The 20,073-nt window shown below is 46.0% G+C and overlaps 3 protein-coding genes across 6 annotated transcripts; all 3 read left to right on the top strand.

The window, feature by feature from the left end:
- The first annotated feature begins 2,870 nt into the window (after nt 1-2,870).
- On the top strand, nt 2,871-4,893 carry selenoh (selenoprotein H). The gene is made up of 5 exons (XM_058063557.2): nt 2,871-3,027; nt 3,360-3,480; nt 3,607-3,749; nt 4,351-4,470; nt 4,648-4,893. Exons 1-4 carry the CDS (start codon nt 3,009-3,011, stop codon nt 4,455-4,457), a joined length of 390 nt encoding a protein of 129 aa, XP_057919540.2. The 5' UTR covers nt 2,871-3,008; the 3' UTR covers nt 4,458-4,470; nt 4,648-4,893.
- Nucleotides 4,894-5,189: 296 nt separating this feature from the next.
- clp1 (cleavage factor polyribonucleotide kinase subunit 1) lies at nt 5,190-8,419 on the top strand. Its single transcript, XM_058062945.2, has 6 exons — nt 5,190-5,317; nt 5,576-5,855; nt 6,574-6,681; nt 6,742-6,861; nt 7,377-7,514; nt 7,579-8,419. The coding sequence occupies exons 2-6, from the start codon at nt 5,583-5,585 to the stop codon at nt 8,263-8,265; spliced, it is 1,326 nt and encodes a 441-aa protein (XP_057918928.2). The 5' UTR covers nt 5,190-5,317; nt 5,576-5,582; the 3' UTR covers nt 8,266-8,419.
- Nucleotides 8,420-8,936: 517 nt separating this feature from the next.
- On the top strand, nt 8,937-20,064 carry zdhhc5b (zDHHC palmitoyltransferase 5b). Of its 4 annotated transcripts, XM_078788158.1 has the most exons (13): nt 8,937-9,091; nt 11,248-12,593; nt 13,149-13,270; nt 13,631-13,788; nt 14,034-14,206; nt 14,306-14,408; nt 14,489-14,580; nt 14,683-14,815; nt 16,340-16,454; nt 16,550-16,656; nt 17,333-18,264; nt 18,353-18,376; nt 18,538-18,646. In XM_078788158.1, exons 2-12 carry the CDS (start codon nt 12,445-12,447, stop codon nt 18,369-18,371), a joined length of 2,103 nt encoding a protein of 700 aa, XP_078644284.1. In that variant the 5' UTR covers nt 8,937-9,091; nt 11,248-12,444; the 3' UTR covers nt 18,372-18,376; nt 18,538-18,646. The 4 variants fall into 4 exon arrangements, with proteins under 4 accessions (XP_078644284.1, XP_057918922.2, XP_057918921.2 ...); XM_058062939.2 differs by lacking the exon at nt 18,353-18,376 and having other exon boundaries at nt 18,538-20,064; XM_058062938.2 differs by lacking the exon at nt 18,353-18,376 and having other exon boundaries at nt 8,948-9,076; nt 18,538-20,064.
- The last annotated feature ends 9 nt before the right edge of the window (nt 20,065-20,073 follow it).

Below are 20,073 nucleotides of genomic sequence, written 5' to 3'. Positions count from 1 at the left end.
TTCATAAAATTCCAACTTTTCTTCTTGTTGAAATACATTTTTCTCTTAATATTTGAATTTATTCTCACAAAGTCACTGTTTCTTTACATTTCTGCTTTTTTTCTACCTGTTTAAACTTTATTCTTGTCAAGATTCTTATCGGAATGATGACTTTTGACTATTGTAACATTATAACTTTAATCATTATAATTATTAATCAATAATTACTATATTATATTATATTATATTATATTATATTATATTATATTATATTATATTATATTATATTATATTATATTATATTATATTATATTATATTATATTATATTATATTATATTATATTATATTATATTATATTATATTATATTATATTATATTATATTATATTATAACTTCAAATTTTCCAAAAATGTTATGATTTATTCATTGTTTTGTTTGTTTTATATTATTACTATAATAATATTACCACTCAAGAAAAGTAAGGTTCAATAATAATAAATAAAAATATTAAAATATATATAAAAACATAATTATATATTATAATAATATAATAATATTTCAACTTTATGCTACTAAAGTGATTTTTCATATTTTCCTCATAATAGCGTTATGCTTGTAAAATGACAAATTGTTTCTCTTAATAGATTTCCTAATTAGTCACTGTTGTTTTTTGTTAAATTAATATAATGTACGGGGGGGGGGTATAAAGCAGCCCTGGGGAAATGGCCCCCGTGGCACACTTTGGACATGAAACATGTCATCTTGCCTTCGAGTCCAGACATCCGCTGGCGGCCTTTGGTCTCCAGCTTTGACGACCATGACCAGCGAGTGTGTGCTTCTGCATCCCATATTTCCACAGAAGCCAAAGTGTGCCTTCCTGGCGGCTCCCAACGGGACAAATACGGTGTTTTTCCTGCTATGGAACAATCGGCCATCAGCAAAGAGAAACGTCTTGGTGATGTGCGTATGGCCCATCAGGCCCACTCGCTGTCACCCAACATCTTGGTGCTATTTTGGTCTTTTTGTGTGTCACTCATTCTCCGCTGTGACATGTTGCGCCTCAGCTCAAGCATGCCTTGTGAATCGCTGTCTTCGTCATCCGCATTTACTCATGCACGTGTCACAGTTCGGCTAAAAACAGACGCCGATGTCCGGGACACAGGAAGGACGCCTAGCAAAGTTGCATCCTTCCTTAAGACCCTTCAAAATGGGTCTGTTGGGTCTTACGGGGGTCCTAAGTAGAACTCATTCATTCTTTCATTCATTTTCGACTGCTTTTTCCTCACGAGGGTCACGGGGGTGCTGGAACCTATCCCAGCTGTCTTCGGGCGAGAGGCGGGGTACATCCCGGACTGGTGGCCAGCCAATCACAGGGCACATATAGACAAACAACCATTCACACTCACATTCATACATATGGACAATTTGGAGTCGCTAATTAACCTAGCATGTTTTTTTTTGGAATGTGGGAGGAAACCGGAGTACCCGGAGAAAACCCACAAATGCACGGGGAGAACATGCAAACTCCACACAGAGATGGGTGGGGAAAGACAAAATAAGAAGCCAAAAAGTTACCACTTCCACACAAAATAGGAGGAGAACTCATTCATTCATTCATTTTCTACCGCTTATCCTCACAAGGGTCGTGCTGGAGCCTATCCCAGCTGTCTTTGGGCCGAGAGGCGGGGTACACCCTGGACTGGTGGCCAGCCAATCACAGGGCACATATAGACAAACAACCATTCACACTCACATTCATACCTATGGACAATTTGGAGTCGCTAATTAACCTAGCATGTTTTTTTTTTAATGTGGGAGGAAACCGGAGTACCCGGAAAAAACCCACGCGTGCACGGGAAGAACATGCAAACTCCACACAGAAATGGCCGAGGGGGGAATTAAACTTAATTAGGAGATATGATAAGATAATTATGAGTTATGAGTTCTGGATCAGCATGCTCAGCGGGCCTTGAGTCATTTGGAAAAAGACTGAATGAGGCCAGTAGTGATTGTTGCTCACGTGCACGCCTTCCATGCCAAACAACCCGGAGGAGTAAAAGTGTGGATGTGAGAAAAACAAAAGACAAAAGATCCACAGAAGTCGAGTGAGTCAGACAAACATGGCGCCGCCTCGCTCTGGGAGGTTTTACAGCCTTTGTTTGTTGGCGTAGACGTGTCTTGTGACGTCGTCATCTTTCATGTTCCAGAAATATCAACGCCACTTCCTGGGAGAAACAAGCTCGGGGTTTGTATTGTTATTTTTGATCCTCCATATGGTATTTACTTTTGGCTTTGGGGTATTTGAGCACATCCATCTGTTGCTTGGCAGATTTGTTCGTATGTTCTTACGAGTTTTGGATGCCAGATTTGAGCTGTTAGACACTAGTGGATTTGGGGATTAGACGAGGTGCTGAAAGATGAGAGACATGTTCATCTGTGCTGTCATTGACACAACACGTTACTGTACAAGGATTCTCACAATCACCAGGAATGCCAGTCATTTCACAATGGATCTGTCCGTGAACTCTGGGATGTCCACACTTTTTCCACTGGGGGGGCCACATGGTGAAAAATGAAAGCATGCAAGGGCCACTTTCATATTTTGATAATGTAGTTATGCTAACAAGTTATATATATTTCAAGAAAAATATGTGAAAAGTGCATTATTAGTATGAATTTCAGTATTTTCTCTTTTTTTCTGTATTTATTTTTTTATATCTACATCATTCAACTTTTGTCAATATTCTTTTCGTAATATTATGACATTATTCTAATAATATTTTGACTTTATTCCCGTAATATTACAAATATACCCAACTTAACGTTCCAAAAAGTGTCTCGTTTCTCATAATATAAATAACAATACGTTTCTCTTCAATGTTCTTAATGTAAATACACATACGGAACACTATGGAACATAACTGAAAACATGGACACTTCATCGTAATGGCAGACGTTACCTAACCCCCTTCAGCGAACGGTGAGTTGGTACAGTCCAAGTCCAGCGCGCGAAAGTTTCACAACAACAATGGCGTCCTCCCGAACAGGTCTGTATCGTACCGTATGTATGTTATTGTACAACTTAATAAGTTACACCGTACCGTGTGTATGTTATTGTACAACTTAATAAGCAACCTTGTCAACAACTGCGACCTACTGTCGCTGCTATTTTTGCGAGTAATTGTTTTATTCTCGATAGCAAGTCGCCCATTTTTGACGTCAGCGTTCGAAAAATGAACAATCACTCACAAAAAAGTGGGTCACTGGTTTCTGGGGGGCTTTTACTGTCGTCCATAAAGTATTCCTTTATTAAAAAGTGCATGTTTTGAGAAGTACTAGTGGTATGTGAACAAGTATGGTTGGATCACATGGTGCTCAGGCCGCCGTGGGACCAAGAGGAAAACTGAGGACGAGGAGGAGAAGGAGGAGAAGCCCACCAAGGAGGCAAGAGGAGAAGATGTGCCTGAGCTGGAGGGTCAAAGAGTGGTAATTGAACACTGGTTAGTATCATGTCGTCACTCAAATCTCAATGAAATGGGCCAAAGTTGGTGTGCAAGTGGACCCTCCCACATCCCAACACTGCTTAGGTAACATCTATCCTCCTGTTTATCTGTTGTGTGTGGCAGCAAGAGCTGACGAGTGTATGGGCGTAATGCTGAGGGGGTGAGATCTGCCCTCTTGGCCGCACGCCCTCAGCTCACTGTGGTCCTCAACCCCGACAAACCTCGCAGGAACAGCTTTGAGATCACGCTGATTGATGGAGGCAAAGGTGAGCAGAGGGAATGTAACCCATCAGTCCTTTAAGACAAAGAAGAAAAATACATACCACTTCCACACAGAATGAGAGGAGTCAATTCGATCTCAGCTCTGCTGGCTCGGTATCGAACCTCCATGCAGTGTGAACGGTCATGTAATCTAACATTACTGATGCCTAGTGACCACAATGCTACATATAAATTGTCTTTCAATGTTTTATGATTAATAGGCCATACTCTACCATGAAATAGCAATCAATTCTAAATATATATTTAATACAATACAGCGAGGGAGCGATATTCAGTCCGCGATGCAGCAAGGGACGACTGCATTACAAGCATGTAAGACATGTCTAGCACTAGGACCAAGCGGAAAACGGCCGCTCAAGCTGAAGCCTATTTTCTAAGCTCATAGATTGGCTAAACCTAATTTTTAAGTATTTTCCTGCCGACATTCACACTTCATAGCTTTCTGTTAAAAGCTTTGTAGTAGTAAACTATAGATGTCATGTACAGGACAATACAGTCTTGGCATATAAACTCTAAAAGCATTGCTCTTTTTTAATCTTTTCATTATCCTATTTTACCATTTTACTTTGTGTCTCACATCATTAGAGACTTCTCTCTGGACCGGAATAAAGAAAGGTCCGCCCCGTAAGCTGAAGTTCCCCGAGCCTGATGTCATAGTTGCTGCACTACAGGAGGCTCTAAGTGCAGAGTAGAGGCTTGGTGAAGGTTTGTCATTTTTTAAGATGCCCGATTATAATTAAATCCATGTCTGCTTCCTTAGTTTTTGTTTTTACTCACCGTGGGTTTTCGGTTTCTTAATAGCATATGACAGTGAAGACGTCTGCATGAACTGTAGCTGCACTATGTAAGAGCTTGCAACACTAGTGCCTGTCTTTCATGCAGCTCATCGTTCATGGCGTGTGGCTGGTGGAAGCAGAATGACGAGGAGTGACCAAACTGGGTGCTCACAGTCTCTCCTCTGATGGACCAAGCTCCTGCAGCTCGCATCTTTGAACGAATGGGGACACCTACTGGAATACTTTAGAGCCAGCAGTCAATGTCCACATGTACAGGATAGCACACTGTCGTTTTGCTGTTCCTGGTTTATGGTGATTTTATGTTTTTGTATTCAATAAAGGTGTTTGTTTTTTGAAAACATTATTTATGTGGTTTGCTTAATGCCTTCAGCAGGGCTAAAATAATCCCAAATCCACACAATGACTTCAAATGTCAAAATACAAATAGATTAAAGGTGCAATGCTCTTCAGTCAAATTGTTTGGAGAGAAAAAAAATTAAGCCTGTGGTAGTAATTATTAGTAATAATTATTAAACAAGAATGTGTGTAAAATGCATATTACCAATATGTAAATACATTGCAAATAATAATAATGTTTCACCAAATAACACCGCACCGGAAAGTGAAGACTATTTGATGGGAGAGAGAACCGCCTCCACCTCATATTCTCGTCTCCTATTGGTTGAAAATATCTTGACGTCATTTACTTGCGACGTCCACACTGCAGCGCGTAGCAGAAGTCGTTTGACTCAAGCAAGCAATACTGTTATTATTTCGTAAGTACACAAATTTAAATAACTATGTATCGCCGTAAAGTACAGGGGTAGTTAAAGCGTATTTGAAGCTTGAAGTCGACGTTAAGAGGTAAAAAAGTATCGTTAGTGCTTGCCCTGGCAATGCTAGTGTTGTATGTTTTCCTTAAATGTAGCTTTTAGCTAGCACATTACTCGCTAATGAAAAATGTGTATATTCCCACATAAATGTTCTCCATCTCCATGCCTGAACAGGTAACATTTTAATGTGCTTTCAATTAGAATCGCCATGGCAACAGAGATTGTAGAAAAGGCTCCCGAGGATCCATTGCAAACTGGTAAAGTCGGCACCAGATTCGACCTGGAGAAGGAGACTGAACTTCGGTTTGAGGTGGAAGCCGGAGAAGCCGCAGAGCAAGTTGAGCTGGAGCTCCTCACGGGAATGGCCGAGGTGTTTGGCTCGGAGCTGAACCGAAACAAGAAGTACACGTTTGGACCGGGTGCCAAGATTGCCGTATTCACCTGGCAAGGCTGCAGTGTCAATCTCTATGGGAAGCCAGAGGTGAGCATCAAGAAGGTTTAGGCTGTTTGGGGTTCTACGGCTGGCCTCTTGGGGTTGTCACAGGCAGAGTGCAAATGCTGCCCATGGCACGTTCTAAATGTACCATATAATAAAAAAAAAAAGAAGAAACATTTTGAAAATTAGCAGTAATTATACAATAATAACGTGAAATATTGTGTGAGGGAAAAATAACATACTTTGAGTGTAATATAATGTTATTTTATTTATCATATAAACACAGCAAACAAGTTTTGGCAAATGATGTTGTGGAAAAATATATATTGCTAGGAGGATGATGTTATAATATTATGGAAATAAATTAATAATTGTGAAAATGTATAAGAAGAACGTTACAATACTTTGGGGAAAAACATCTGTAACAACTTGTTTACAAGAATTTGGAAAAAAGTCACTATTTTCAGAGAATAATACTGAGGGAATGAAGGGAAAAAAAGTGATTTTAGAAGCATAAAGTTGAAATATAAGATGTTTTCTTGGAAGTCATAATGTTATGAAAACAAAACACTGAATAAAGTTGTAATTTGGGGGAAATTAAGTTGCGGAAAAAGTTCCAAGGGATGAGAATAAAGTCAAAATGTAATGAATAAAGTTTAAATATATTTTGAAAAAAAATTAGCACAAAATGAGCAAAATAACTATAATCGGCTTTTGTATTTGGACACCCTTTCTTAAATAATGGGCTTCTTTACCTCTTCAGGTGGCTTACGTATCCAAAGATACTCCCATGCTTCTCTACCTCAACACGCACGCTGCACTGGAACAGATGAGGAAACAAGCAGAGCGAGACAACGAGAGAGGGCCTCGGGTAGGTTTCCCTGTCTAGTCACAAACAAGTCGTGAAATTCAAGCAAGACTCCATTTTTAGGTGATGGTGGTGGGACCGACAGATGTAGGCAAGTCAACCGTGTGTCGACTGCTACTGAGCTACGCTGTGAGAGTGGGCAGGAGGCCCACGCTGGTGGAACTGGATGTCGGCCAGAGTGGGGTAGGATCAAAGTACAAACATTCACATTGTTATGAGGTTTGCCCTGACAGAAGTTTGGGATGGCTCTGAACGCTTGGTTTAAGGGAGTAATTTTTTGATGTGCCAGCCTATGTTACCGTATTTATGTCGTATTATCCCTACTATCTTGGGTAATGAGTGTAAAGGTGACTATATGGAAGTTGTTTCATGTCTAGAAGGTTCTAATCATGTTAAAATCCGTATTTAGAAGATTGGAAACTGGTTCTCTCTGCCATAACTACTATGAAAATATTCCATTTATTAATAGTGAATCCTACTTTGGGGAAATTCACTTATCACGGCCAGGTCTGGAACCAATTAACTATGATAAACGAGGGACGACTGTACAGTAAAACAATAAATTATGCTAATAGCCTTAACTTTGAGGAGCAATGTTCTGTACACACTTTGTATACATGTTAGCTGATTTATTTGGTGAAATTTCAAAATATATTTGACATCTGTATTAAAGTGAAGTACTTTTCTGTTTTGTGTAGGTATCAGTACCTGGCACAGTAGCTGCGCTGTGCATTGAGCGTCCGGCAGACGTGGAGGAGGGCTTCTCAGTCCAAGCTCCTTTGGTCTACCACTTTGGCTCCACTTCTCCAGGGACCAACATCAAACTTTACAACAAGGTGAGACGCTGCAGCGTACATTTAAACCGTGCGGCGATGGTGACTTGAACATTTTCCATCCCAGCTGACATCATGCCTGGCCGAGGTGTTTTCCCAGCGCTGCGAGGTGAACAGGAAGGCCAGCGTGGGGGGCTGCATCATCAACACGTGCGGCTGGGTGAAGGGATCTGGATACCAGGCTCTGGTCCACTGCGCCTCCGCCTTTGAGGTGGATGTGGTGCTGGTGCTCGACCACGAGAGGCTGTACAACGAACTCAAACGAGATCTCCCTCACTTTGTCCGCGTCGTGCTCCTGCCCAAGTCCGGCGGAGTGGTGGAGCGCTCCAAAGAATGCCGACGGGAGACTCGGGATGAGAAGATCCGGGAGTACTTCTACGGCTTCCGGGGAGTGTCCTTCTACCCGTTCTCATACGAAGTGCGTTTCTCTGACGTCCGCATCTATAAAATCGGCGCTCCCTCCATCCCGGACTCGTGCTTGCCGCTGGGAATGTCTCAGGACGACACGCAACTGAAGCTGGTTCCAGTGACGCCAGGGAGAGACCTCACCTACCACGTGCTGAGTGTCAGCAGCGCCGAGGACGGGGACGAGGGGGCGAGAAAGGGTATCGTGGAGAGCCCGGTGTGTGGCTTCATTGTGGTGACCAATGTGGACACGCAAGCCCAGGTGATGAAAGTGCTGTCTCCGGCGCCAAGGCCGCTGCCCAGACACACACTGCTCATTATGGACATCCGTTTCATGGACACTAAATGATGAAATCATGGATGGATACCGATTTAGTTTCCATTTTATGAACCAGATTGTACAGGTGCCATTTTTGATAAGCGGTATTTTATTAGGCCATACGTGATAAGTCTGTTTTACTGCCTGTTTTCTCATCTCTTTGGAAATAAATTATTTTCATGTATCATGCTTTATTGTTTTCTGAATATTTTAATCAAATTAGTGACCGCGACAATATCTGTGCACCAGTATGGACCGGAGACCAGTCCAGTGTGCACCACGGGTGGACAATTGGTACAGAAAATGGATGAACATATGGATGATCAATTCAATTTCCTGCTTTTCAAACCTGACTGTGTTCAACTGTGTGCAAGTACTGTACACTCAGGTGAAGGCCGCAACCAAACATCCATTTGAAAGCAGCTCATTTGTTTGTTCTGTCAACACCTGACACCTCACTCTGCAGGTTGTATTTAACACTTGACTTTTTATTATTATGTTTCACCGTCAATAGCAGGAACAAAAGCGCAGTATAACACAATAACATAATAATAATAAAATGTTACTTTTTACAAAAAATATGCTAAAAGTCAATAATGACAGACGTAATTAATGCCAATTGTCTGACCAGTTCAGCTCGGAAAATCTTCATATCCTGTTCGGAACCGTCTCGAGGCCCCGCCCCTCGGGCTCTGATTGGCTCCCCCTCCACCTGGAGGACGACCATACGATGGACCTTTTCCGGGATTCCGATGTCGGCCTAGGCGAGCTGTGCGGTTTGCTATCGGCTAACTGAAGGAGGACCGAAACCGACCGCATTCGGCAGTCCGAAGCTTTCACGGTTAGCATTTTTCAGGTATGTGTGGCTTCTCCCGCTCGCATTCGCGGCGACTGTTTTCACGTATTTGGTGGTGTGAGCGGTCAAAGCGGCGTCATGGAGAATGTGAAGGTTTCCATGCTCGTTAGCTAACTCCGTTAGCTGTCGCCAAAACTTCCAAGAGAAGGCGACAGATCATTGACCAGACGGTGCGTTTAAAAGTCATCATTTTGTCGTGTTGGAATCCACCGTCGAATAATGTATTAATTTGATGATGTCGATCGCGTTGTTGATGATGACTGCCTAGCTTTGGCCTGTTGTGGAACGCCAGGTCTATCGGAACATGGCGCTATGGATCATAACACCACATTAAAGGCACATTTTGACACCATGGAGCGTCCAAAGAGATCGGAGTTGATCGACGTAGCTGTTAGTTCCCGAGCTGTGAATTGTTACGGTAACATGACGGGCGACGCTGAGATTTTCGGATTAACATCCATTATAGTGGAGGGGATTTGGTGGGGGCCAGATGAGATGATTAACAAGAGTGTCAGAGTGGCTTGTAACGACAGCGCGGTGTTTTGTCTGGAACTTGCTTGTTTGGAAGAGGGGCGTGTCCTACCGATCAGATTACGATGCTCATCCGGATCCGTTTTCAGTGGGTTTACACCGCACCGACAAGTTTTTCATCTAGACGCTTCCTATATCTAATTAAGACACACGGACACGGAATTTACGTGGTTGTTTCGGGTGTTCTATGTACTACTCGAAGACAACTACGTCGCTCTTTACGCCCAATTTTTTTTTGCAGCAATTTGCGACTGCTTTATGGCAGCACGATAAACCGCCTGACGGCATCTGCCCTCTAACTTCTTCAGTGACGTTGAACAACTGACTTTCTAACATACTGTAACTGTAAATTAAATCTCTTTAAAACGTAGGTAAGGGTTATTTATAGCCTACATTTTTTTAAAGAGACGTGTAAATATAAGGTTCTGGTACATTTTAAAATTATCTCGTAAATGCATTGTCCAGCGTTGTTTTGTAACATTTAAAGGGGATTATAGATGCTATTTTTGTCAAGCAGCTCATACTCTGGACATCTTATAATTTACTTCCTGTTATCCTGTATAATACACAAAGAATCACAATTACCGATGGATGTATTAATTAAAGCCTTTTAATAATAATTCCACTGTGTGTTAAAGAGAGTATGGTGAAATTAATACATAATATAGTATAAGTGTTACTTAGTTTTAGAAGTTATTGTTAAAAATATTTTGATAGTAAGCTCCACACGTTGAGGATTCCCTATTGTGGATTGGGTATTTTCAGGGTGCACAATAACTATCGCAATATGAGGGAATTAACATCAGATAAGTGATTATAAAAAAAAAAAAATCCAATAAGATGAGGTTACACACGTTGCAGGTGACCAGATCAAGTGTTCGTTCTTTCTCCCGCCTGTGACGTTAACGGCCTAAGTAACGGTCGTAATGTCCCAAGTTCACTTGTAAATAAACGTTGACTTTCCGAGGAAGACATGCGGCGTGCTGATTGCGTTTGAAATGTGCAAAGTTTTGCCAGAGAGCTCCCTGGCATCACACCGTCTGCTCAGAACGTGTGCCCGAATACAGTGCACCTTCCTGGGCCACAGCAGACGGCTCCCCCCGCTCTATACTCCGGTTCACCCGACATCAGTCGCGGCACACCGGCTGCTCGGAGCATTTGTCCCGATTTAGTGCACTTGGGTGGGCCACAGCAGGTGGCTCCCTCCGCTCTGTACTCCGGTTCTCCAGGGAGCGGTGATGTGGTTGTAGTCATGTGGTGATATTTAAAAGAGCATAAATTGACAGGTAGAGTTTGTCAAATCACACATTTGTTTGAATTCTTCTTACCTCCAGGGGTGCGCAAACTACCCTTGCATCTAAATTTAGAAAGTAGATGTAAAAATGGCATCGGTAATAGGTACCATATCAGTCTTGAGAAGGAGAAAGTTATAGTTCCCTGTTTGAAAAAGAAAGATATCGTGCATTTGTAGTATTTACTGGAGAAGACTTGTCTACTGTTGTTAGAAGTATCAACTATTTGATAGTAAGCAAACTATTTAAAGGCCTCTTTTCTTGAACCAACACTTAGGCCGCAAGTAGACACGCTAGGATTTATACTGACGTCCTTGTTGTGTTTTTGACCAGGGGCCATCACAAGCTGTGGACGAATAACAATCGGCGGCGACTAAAAAGCGGAAAGGACTACCATGCATCAGACTCCTGCAGATGTCTGATGTGGAGATGTCTTAAGAGCGAAACAATGGGAGAGGAGGTCAATCTGCAGAGAATCTGGAGGTGGGAGAGGTTTCTACACCCGGGCCTGGCCACGTGCAGTGACACCGCCGTGACGTGCACAGGACCTCCTTTTGGAATGAGTTGATTTTTTTTAATTAGATTTTTTTGTTGCCACACTGACACTCGGCTGAAGGCAAGGCTTTCCAAGGATCCACCATGGACTTGGCTGGAGTTGTGTTCAAGTGTTCAGGCAAGATTCTGCCTTATTTTTTTAAACTTTAAAGGACGCCATCTGGAGGTTTTTTGTTTTTTTTTTGCTATAAAGGAAAAAAAAAGTGAAATTTTTGTTGTTATATCCGGCTGCTGGACAGTGTGCAGCCATCAGCCATCCTCAGCTTCTTCCACCCACCCAGTGCCTAAATAAGCCCCCTCGGGACAATCACAGAAGTCATCAGCAGCTGCTGCGCTCAATCCCCTGCCTGCTTTTCCTAGATGTACTTCTGCTGTCAGCCTGCTGGCCTTCATCCACTAAATCTTTCATTTTCTACTCCCTTACATTCAGATTGATTTTGTTCCCCCGCTCCGCCCCCCCAAGCCAGATAATCAAACTCGAGCTCAGCGATTAGAATTCGTTAGAGTTTGAAGGGTTTCACAGAACTCTTGTTTTAGAGTGTGCGGCAGTGCTACAAGTAACATTAGACCTAATTACAGTCTTGCACCAAATAGAGTACCATTGAAGCCATACAAAAATATATATGAATTTCCTACATGTATTTTTCTATGACATTGCTCCTGCTTTTTTACACATAAATTATAATTCAGCACAGAAAATGTTTATATTTATGCAAGTAGAAGTGTAAATTGCTATGTGAATTTAAAAAAAGATATTTGAGTGAATATCGGCGTGCTGGGAAGTGGTTGGCGACGATTTCCATTCACATGCTGCTTTCCTTAGTGCTTATTTTTTTACACCCTCGTATCATGCCCCCTCCCAAAAAGACACCTAAGTCACTTTGACTCCATAGAACAGCCTTTAAAACAGGTAGACTGTAGAAATCTACCTCTCTCGCGCACTCTTGGGCTTTTTCTCCCTTTACTCTGTCTCTGATGCCGGGCTTCAGCACTGGGGGCGTCGGGGGAGGAGTGGGTGGCCAAGTTTCTGCTCCTCCCCGCCCTTTCCGACCCAGCCGATATGTCCCGGTGTCTGCGGCCACCACCTTCCTCGTCGGATCCACCTCCCTCTTCTTCTGCTTCACGTGAGTACCTCCGTGTGCAGGAGTGAGACCAGATTTCAACATTACTTTTAGGAAAATGCAGGCCATCATATTGCAATCTACTAATTAGATTTCTAGTACGCTACGCTCGTCTGTGTGTACGCTAGCAGCCCCGCCTCCGCCCACCGAGAGACAGCCAGCACGATTTTACACTCAGTGCAAAGCTGCACTGCAGTCACACGGTTGGGCTGATGCCCTGCTTGATATTTATTTGCAGTGTGAATGTTGTTTTTATTATTATTATTCTAGTATTATTATTATTCTCCTTCTGACTGGTAAGCCCTGCCAGCCACGAGAAGGCGAAACCGGTTATGATTTAAATAATCCATTTACATAATGCTTTAAACTTGGTGCTTGGTTGCAGCAACATCAGCCCGAGGGCTTCTTATCGGGACGTCGCATACAATGATGTCAAATGTTGTTGGGGGGGGGGTAGTTTCAGCAGGGATAGTTTAGTCCAGTCACGGAAATCGGTACAACTGCTTTTTTGGCCGTTATGTCACAATGTGTTTTTCCAAAAATATTTTTTTTTTTTAGCTGCCCGTGGTTGTCTGACTATTTGTCCTCCGTCGTTCCCATCTACATCGCCGTGATCTTCCTCTTCACCCTGGCCAACTTCTGCATGGCCACCTTCATGGATCCTGGAGTCTTCCCCCGAGGTAAACACACTTTTCGCGTGTTGGGTTTGCACAACTTCCGCGAGTGTCGCAACGGCCACGATTTAGGCTAATGCCCTGCGAGGAGTACGACATGGGGGGCAGCCTCTGAGCCTCTGAATCTCTGAAATGTGAATCTCAAAAGTGACTGCACTTAGATTTCAGCAACCATTTTTTTTTACAGTGTATCTTCTCAAGGAAAGACACAATCAAAGTAAATCTGTATACTTTAGAGTAGTCAGTGCATGTGTGATCTAGGGCTGCACGAGTGCTGTCGGCACTGCGGTTCGCTAAAGTCAGCATGAATTCCAGGATGTACCGTGCCATTCCTGTAATGTGTCTCCCCCCCCCCCCCCTCTGTAGCGGAGGAGGATGAGGACAAAGAGGATGATTTCCGCGCTCCCCTCTACAAGACGGTGGAGATCAAGGGCATCCAGGTGCGCATGAAGTGGTGCTCCACCTGCCGCTTCTACCGACCCCCCCGCTGCTCGCATTGCTCAGTGTGCGACAACTGTGTGGAGGTATGTGGCACAACCTTTCCTTTGCTGACTGCCTCCCCCACCTAATTCCTCAGGGAGCAAATCGCCCCCCTTCGAGGACAGTGGGCACCTCCTCATATTTATTCATAGAATGAAGAAATTTTCAAAACGGAGAACAAAGTCAACATCAGATTGGGCCGCCCCAGGCATCTGATGTGGCACGCCCCCACTGTGGGCACTCGTGTGCGTGTGCGTGTCTTAATGAACGCATGTCTGTGCTCCGCCAGGACTTTGACCACCACTGCCCCTGGGTCAACAACTGCATCGGTCGGCGCAACTATCGCTACTTCTTCCTCTTCCTGCTGTCACTCACCACCCACATCGTGGACGTGTTTGGCTTCGGCCTCGTCTATGTGCTGCACCATCGCCAGCAACTGGACACGCCGCACGCCATCGTGACGTATCCTTTACTCCCGAAACCTTTCAGCTGTGCATCGCTTCTTTCATTTTTTTTTCTTTATTTATTTTTTGACATTTCCTTAAGCTTGTCCCCCACCAGAATGGTCGTGATGTGTGTTGCCGGCATGTTTTTCGTCCCAGTCGCTGGCCTGACTGGGTTCCATATTGTGCTTGTGGCGCGAGGTCGGACCACAAACGAGCAGGTAAAGACTCACAATCTGACCTTTTTTTGGGGGGGGGACATCTCAAAACGAAGCAAGAAATTGTCTTCCGCCCGCTGCAGGTGACGGGAAAGTTCCGTGGAGGCGTGAATCCCTTCACCAACGGCTGCGTGAGGAATATTTCCCATGTACTTTGCAGCTCACTGGCACCCAGGTCAGCCATCTTTTGTTGTAGTTACTCATAGCATCATTAGCATAGCGACATCTGGCTTATGTTTGTATCTAGTTCATTGAAAATGCGCCATTTCTCGCTTAGATACACGGGTCGTTACCGCAAGCCTCAGACATTGGAAATACAGCCCCCCTTCCTCAGGCCGGCTCTGACCGAGGCCCAGCTCGAAGCCAAGGTGCTGGACAACGGCATCCAGAACGACAGACACAGCACGAGAGTAAGTGGAGGGTGGAGTCCCGCAGACACAAGAAAATGATTATTTAAAATCTCAGTTCAAATCTACTTTTGATTGTTTTTACGATTTATTAGAGCCCCCAAGTTTGATTGATTGCCTATCACAGAACTGTTACCATGGGTGTAGGTGGGTGCGATGGAACGTCATTGGTATTGGCATCGGCTTTTTGGGCATTTATTTATTCATTTCTACACATTTCTCAGTGCGGGCACGGCCATCGCGGTCAGTTTCATGATATAGAAGTGACAGATTACCTCGCTCTCGATGCGCTAAGCGATCAGAATCAGGGAAGTCCAACAATAAATGACGTCTGTCTCGTGCCTGTGAAACCGAGGGTTTCCGGAAGCTAGCTGATGTGGGAGTTGGGGGTATATAAACGATGTCCTTCAGTATGCAGTGGGTAAAGTGGGGGACGCCACTGGCTGGCATCGTGTCCTTCAAAAGCTAAGAATCAACAATCAACCAAAAACATCGATTCAGTGACAATTCCGTAAATTCATACACAAGTTTTATAATCATGAGACAAATGGGCAAATGACGGTTAGTGGCCAAGTCTCGTCTGTGCACCTGCAAAGACGTTTGGATTCATGGCGGCCATGTTTTTCAACGCCACACTTGTATCAATTCCAGGCTACACTGTAACGCTACGGTGGGTGTTTTGTTTTTGTTTTTGTTTTGTTGAGTGCCTCTACAATCTAGCTTCTCATTCCACCCCCATCCTCATTGGTTAGTTGGACTTTTGACAGTGGAAAAATGCAAATAATTTCCACATGTTATTCCGCCACCAAACCCCACCGACGCCGCATGCGTTGCTTGGGGGAAACGGAGCTTTAGATCAGGATTTGGGCGGGAGGGGGGGTGGACTTATGTGGGCTGTCTTGTCTCACCACAAGCTTGGTGGTTTTGCTGACATTAAACATGATAGTGTTTCAAAGCGTGTCGCTCCATGCAGCCGTACAGTCCTGATATAAAAACAAAATACCAGTTGGAAAAATGACATTTTGGACGGTGGGATGTGAAGGATGTTCTACGTAGAACTGCAAAATGCAAAAAGAATAAATAGGAATTTACTGAAAACAATCATTAAAGTCAAACTGGCTGTTTAAAAGCCTATTCCCCTGGAGGAAGTCCTTTGTGAAGTGTTGAAGAAGCCATCATTACCACACAGACCTCGGGGACCTTCAGTCATGAAGGACGCCCCCTGCAACATCTCTTCGTAGCCAGTAGCCGTTTGACGCCCCTGCACGACCCGAAGCTCCGTTGTTCGGTTGAAGGATCGCGATGGCGCCCCCTTGCCATGTGGAAAAACATCTTGTTGTGTCAGACGGCCAATTAGACGATGACCTGTTTTTGGTTCTACCACTTGACTCTTTGTTCCGCAAACGCCAGGATGTTTTTCGGATGTTTTTCGGATGTTTGCGATGACATTGTCGCCATGTCAGCGCAGCACACAAACGTCTCTCGAACATTTCATTGAATTTTGCCGTTTGTGGCGTTTCCTTCCAGTCAAAGAGCAGCTTAGATCAGATGGAGAGCCAGTCGGCCGACACGGAGCCTCCTCCGCCGCCTCCCCCGAAGCCGGAGCTTCGCTACCCGGGGCTGCCTCGCGCTGACACCGAGGGTACGCCGTTGTGCCCCCCCCCCCACCCACCCACAAGTTGAGATGACTCACATCTTCCCTCATCGCATGCCCTGAACCTCTTTGTGTCCTTGCAGAAAGCAGCCTGCTGACAGAAGGCGTGCCCACGCAGCCCACGTACAAGTACCGGCCCGCGTACAGCAGCCCAGGGAGGAACCACAGTGCCCACTCGCACGCCGCCAAGGTACCTTTCATTCACCGCCTCGATGATGAAGTTAAATCCTACCATGGAAGATAAGATAACCCGGCTCCCTGCATTACCGTCTATGTAGGATATTGACCCCCCCCACTCTGATTTCCTTTGTGCTTAACGCCATGCCCCTCTTTTTTTTGTTTGTTTTGTTTGACTTGAAATTGATGGTTCAGTGGCCGACGGTTGATGAGTAAGTTCTCAGCAGTGTCATGCGTGTCCCCCTTTGCCAGTCTGTCTGTCGGAGTGGGATCTTCTCGCCACCCCCTCCTGCCCCCCACCCCCTCCCTTGAAAGTGCATCGACTGGAATGTGTAGTGGACGTAGTGTGTATTTATTTCCATTTATGTGTTTACACGCGGTGGAGCGTCAGTGCCTGTTGAAGCCAGTCCGTGTTTCCAGTGCCGTAGTGTGATGATGGAGTAGAGCACCAGTCAAGCATCCACGCCCCCCTCCCCTCGTCCCCCCGTCCCCGTCCCCCCCACCACCACCACACCTACTCCACCACCTCCTCTCTTGTTCCTGTTCGAACCTGTCGGGTTGTTTCTGTACTGCCTCTGCTGTATTCCTGTGGTAACATGGGGGCTTCTTTCTTCATCCTCATCACTCCTCCTCCTCCTCCTCCTCCTCCTGTCTGTATATCTGTCTCTCCTCCTCTCTGCTCTCCTCAGGTGATCCGCGGCGAGAGTCTCGACTCTCCGTCTCCCTCTATTCTCCACTCCAGCCGCCATCCCAGTTACCGTTCGGAACCAAGCCGACTGGACGGGACCACCGTGGCGGTGGGGGGTGGTCCCGGGGCATTCAGAGGGGGAGGGGAGAGGGGCGAGGGCAGGACCGTGGGCGGTGTGTCGGGGGGCATGTCGGGTTACTCCCTGACCGGGCGCTCCCACACGTCGTACCCGTCCTCTCTGGTCCTGTCCACCGGGGGCTCCCACTCCTCCAGCCTGCGCTCGGCCCACATGGCGCACAACCCCCTGGCCACCCTCCAATCGGAAGGCACCACAGACACCAGCTACAAAAGCCTGGCCAATCAGACGCCTCGGAACGGCAGTCTGTCCTACGACAGCCTGCTCACGCCTTCCGATAGCCCGGAGTTCGAGTCGGCGGTCCACGAGCTGTCGCCGCAGAAGCCTCGCGCTCTGTTGCCCCCGGCGACCGCCGCCGTCGTCAGGGGCCAGCCCGACACGGGGGCCCCCGCCTCGCCGCTGCAGGGCTATACGTCACCCTTCCTCTCGGCGCAGATCACCCAGCAGAGGGAGGGCCATCTGCTCCAGGGCTCCGCCACTTTCTCCTCCCCGCACAGGGCCTACCTGCGGGCCGTCAGCCCGCCCCCTCCCTCCGGCCCCCCAGAGGCCCTGCACCTGCTCCAGTATAACCACGACTCCTCCTCCTCCTCCAGAGCCCCCCGTAACTCTGTCTCCTCATCCTCCTCTCCGGGGGCTCGCTCGCCCGAGCCTCCCGTCTCGCCGCCCCCGCGCGGCCTCTCGCTGGGCAAGTCCCAGTCTTACACTGGGGAGGCGGGGCCCCAGCACAAGCCTCGGGTCACGGCGGCACCGGGAGGGGGAGGAGCCGGAGGAGCCGGAGGAGGGCTTCAGGCTCCACAGTGAGTAACGCCACGTAACGCTCGCTGCCTGCTCCTCTTCCGTCTCCCTTTCTTCCTAATCTTCTTCTTCCTCCCTGCCTTGTGTCAGCCATCCTCTTCCTCCCTGATCTGTGTGAGTCCTCCTTTTCCTCCTCCGGTTTTCCACAGACTGTAGAAGCATGCCAGCATGCCGTGTTTGCGTCCGGTAGCCTTGGAGAGAAACCATCAGCTTTCTGTCTCATGCTGGACTGTCGAAGCAGAAGCACTCACCTCCGTTTCTCTCTCTCCAATCAGGTTGTCCTCGCGCACAATCTTGGCCAATCACACCACAGCCAAGCCAGGGGGCGGGGTGAAGAAGGTGACCGGCGTGGGCGGGACCACTTATGAGATATCGGTTTGAGCGGCGGGCCCCGGGCAGCGTCTCCTTGTCTTTTTTTTTTCTCCGCTGGATGTTATTTGTGACTGCGGAGCCAGACCCGGCTGCCTGGTACCGACCCCCCCCCCCCCCCTTTTTTTTATTTGGACTTTCCCCCCCTCCCCCAGCAAGAACAAAGACTCTCGGACGTGGACTTTGTGACCCACAGACTGTCGGCAGGTAAGATGCTGTCTGAGGATGAGGGCCCGTCTCCTGCTGTGGACCAACACCACCCGTGGAGTCATTGAACGCATCACCCCACCCACTCCAATACAGTACCGTTTTACTTTTATAAGTTTTTAAATATTCTTTTATATCAACGTGTACAATCTTGCTGATTATTCTTGGGTCCCGTCAGGTATGGATGACGACTATCAGCGAGGGTGGCAGGTGAACGATGTGGCGTTTTCGTTTCATGGTTCACGGCCCGTTTTGTAATGGACGGCTGCATCAGCCGCTCGTGAGCTTTGTTGGGAAATCCTACGTGATGCTGTCCTCTGACGTGGCAAATAATCCCGCTTTTATTTTGCTAAGCCGCAGAGAAACAGGAAAACGGAGCGCATCTTCGCTGAATGTACACCTGTGATGTTTTTGTGCTGGAGGCGTTATGCAAAATCAGTTGTGTAGCTTTAAGATCATTGTCTGTTTTTGGGTTTTTTGTTGTTTTTTTTTTTTTCCAACGGATGACCAGCCAATTAGGGGCAGCGAGGGATGGGCTTATTTATTTCACCTTCCACACAAAAAGTAGATCCGAGGAAACATTTCAAACCAGTCTCTATGAGCTGTTGGCTGATTTAAAAGAACGACTCGACTTCTTGTGGTTTTTCATGTTTTAGGGACTGGTTTGCGATACAAGTCTTGATGTTTTTCTTTTTTCCTTTAGAGCTTTTATAGTAAAGCAGGCACATTTTTGCTTCCCCCCCCCACTCCCACTTTCCTGGCATATTGTGTATAGCAGGTCTGATTTGTCACATCCAGTTCTAAAGGTACAAGTGACTTTCTTCGAAGCCCTCCGCCATGTTAAGCAGGAATGCGTCGTTTTCATGGAACGAACGCATCGACGGGGTCAAGCGCGTCTTTCATCGTGCATGCGATTCCCGCTCATGCTGACCGCTTTTCCCTGGCGTGTGACTATTTTAAAAGAACCACCAAGGTCGTGGTCGCAGTTAAAACTAAGAAAAAGGCACAAGGAGATGAACCAAGATGCTGCTCCTGGCCGAGGACGAAGGCCGCGGAACAATTCCAAGCGTATGCGAGTCTGTCGGCACGTCGTAGAGAGGAAATATCGCCGATGGCGGGATCGGAATCAGTTTCACAAATATCTGTCATGAGAACATTTAAGATGTTTCCAAAATGGCCTTATAAAGAATTTTTTTGAAGATGTCTTCTCAAAATAAAAAAGGTCAAACTGATTC

The sequence above is a fragment of the Doryrhamphus excisus genome, linkage group LG22 (genome assembly GCF_037039965.1).
Source record: "Doryrhamphus excisus strain RoL-2023G ecotype Guam linkage group LG22, RoL_Dexc_Guam_v1.1, whole genome shotgun sequence".
Lineage (NCBI taxonomy): Eukaryota > Metazoa > Chordata > Actinopteri > Syngnathiformes > Syngnathidae > Doryrhamphus > Doryrhamphus excisus.
Note: the sequence above shows the minus strand (reverse complement) of the source record. Positions and strands in the feature narration are given on the sequence as shown.

Bases quoted from the DNA above. Each gene is read 5' to 3' on its own strand.
- clp1 (XM_058062945.2), top strand. From the start codon at position 5,583: ATGGCAACAGAGATTGTAGAAAAGGCTCCCGAGGATCCATTGCAAACT. The intron at 6,862-7,376 runs GTAGGATCAAAG...TGTTTTGTGTAG, and splicing joins TGGATGTCGGCCAGAGTGGG to GTATCAGTACCTGGCACAGT. The intron at 7,515-7,578 runs GTGAGACGCTGC...TTTCCATCCCAG, and splicing joins ACATCAAACTTTACAACAAG to CTGACATCATGCCTGGCCGA.
- zdhhc5b (XM_058062939.2), top strand. From the start codon at position 12,445: ATGCCGGGCTTCAGCACTGGGGGCGTCGGGGGAGGAGTGGGTGGCCAA. The intron at 13,789-14,033 runs GTATGTGGCACA...GTGCTCCGCCAG, and splicing joins TGTGCGACAACTGTGTGGAG to GACTTTGACCACCACTGCCC. The intron at 14,816-16,339 runs GTAAGTGGAGGG...GTTTCCTTCCAG, and splicing joins ACGACAGACACAGCACGAGA to TCAAAGAGCAGCTTAGATCA.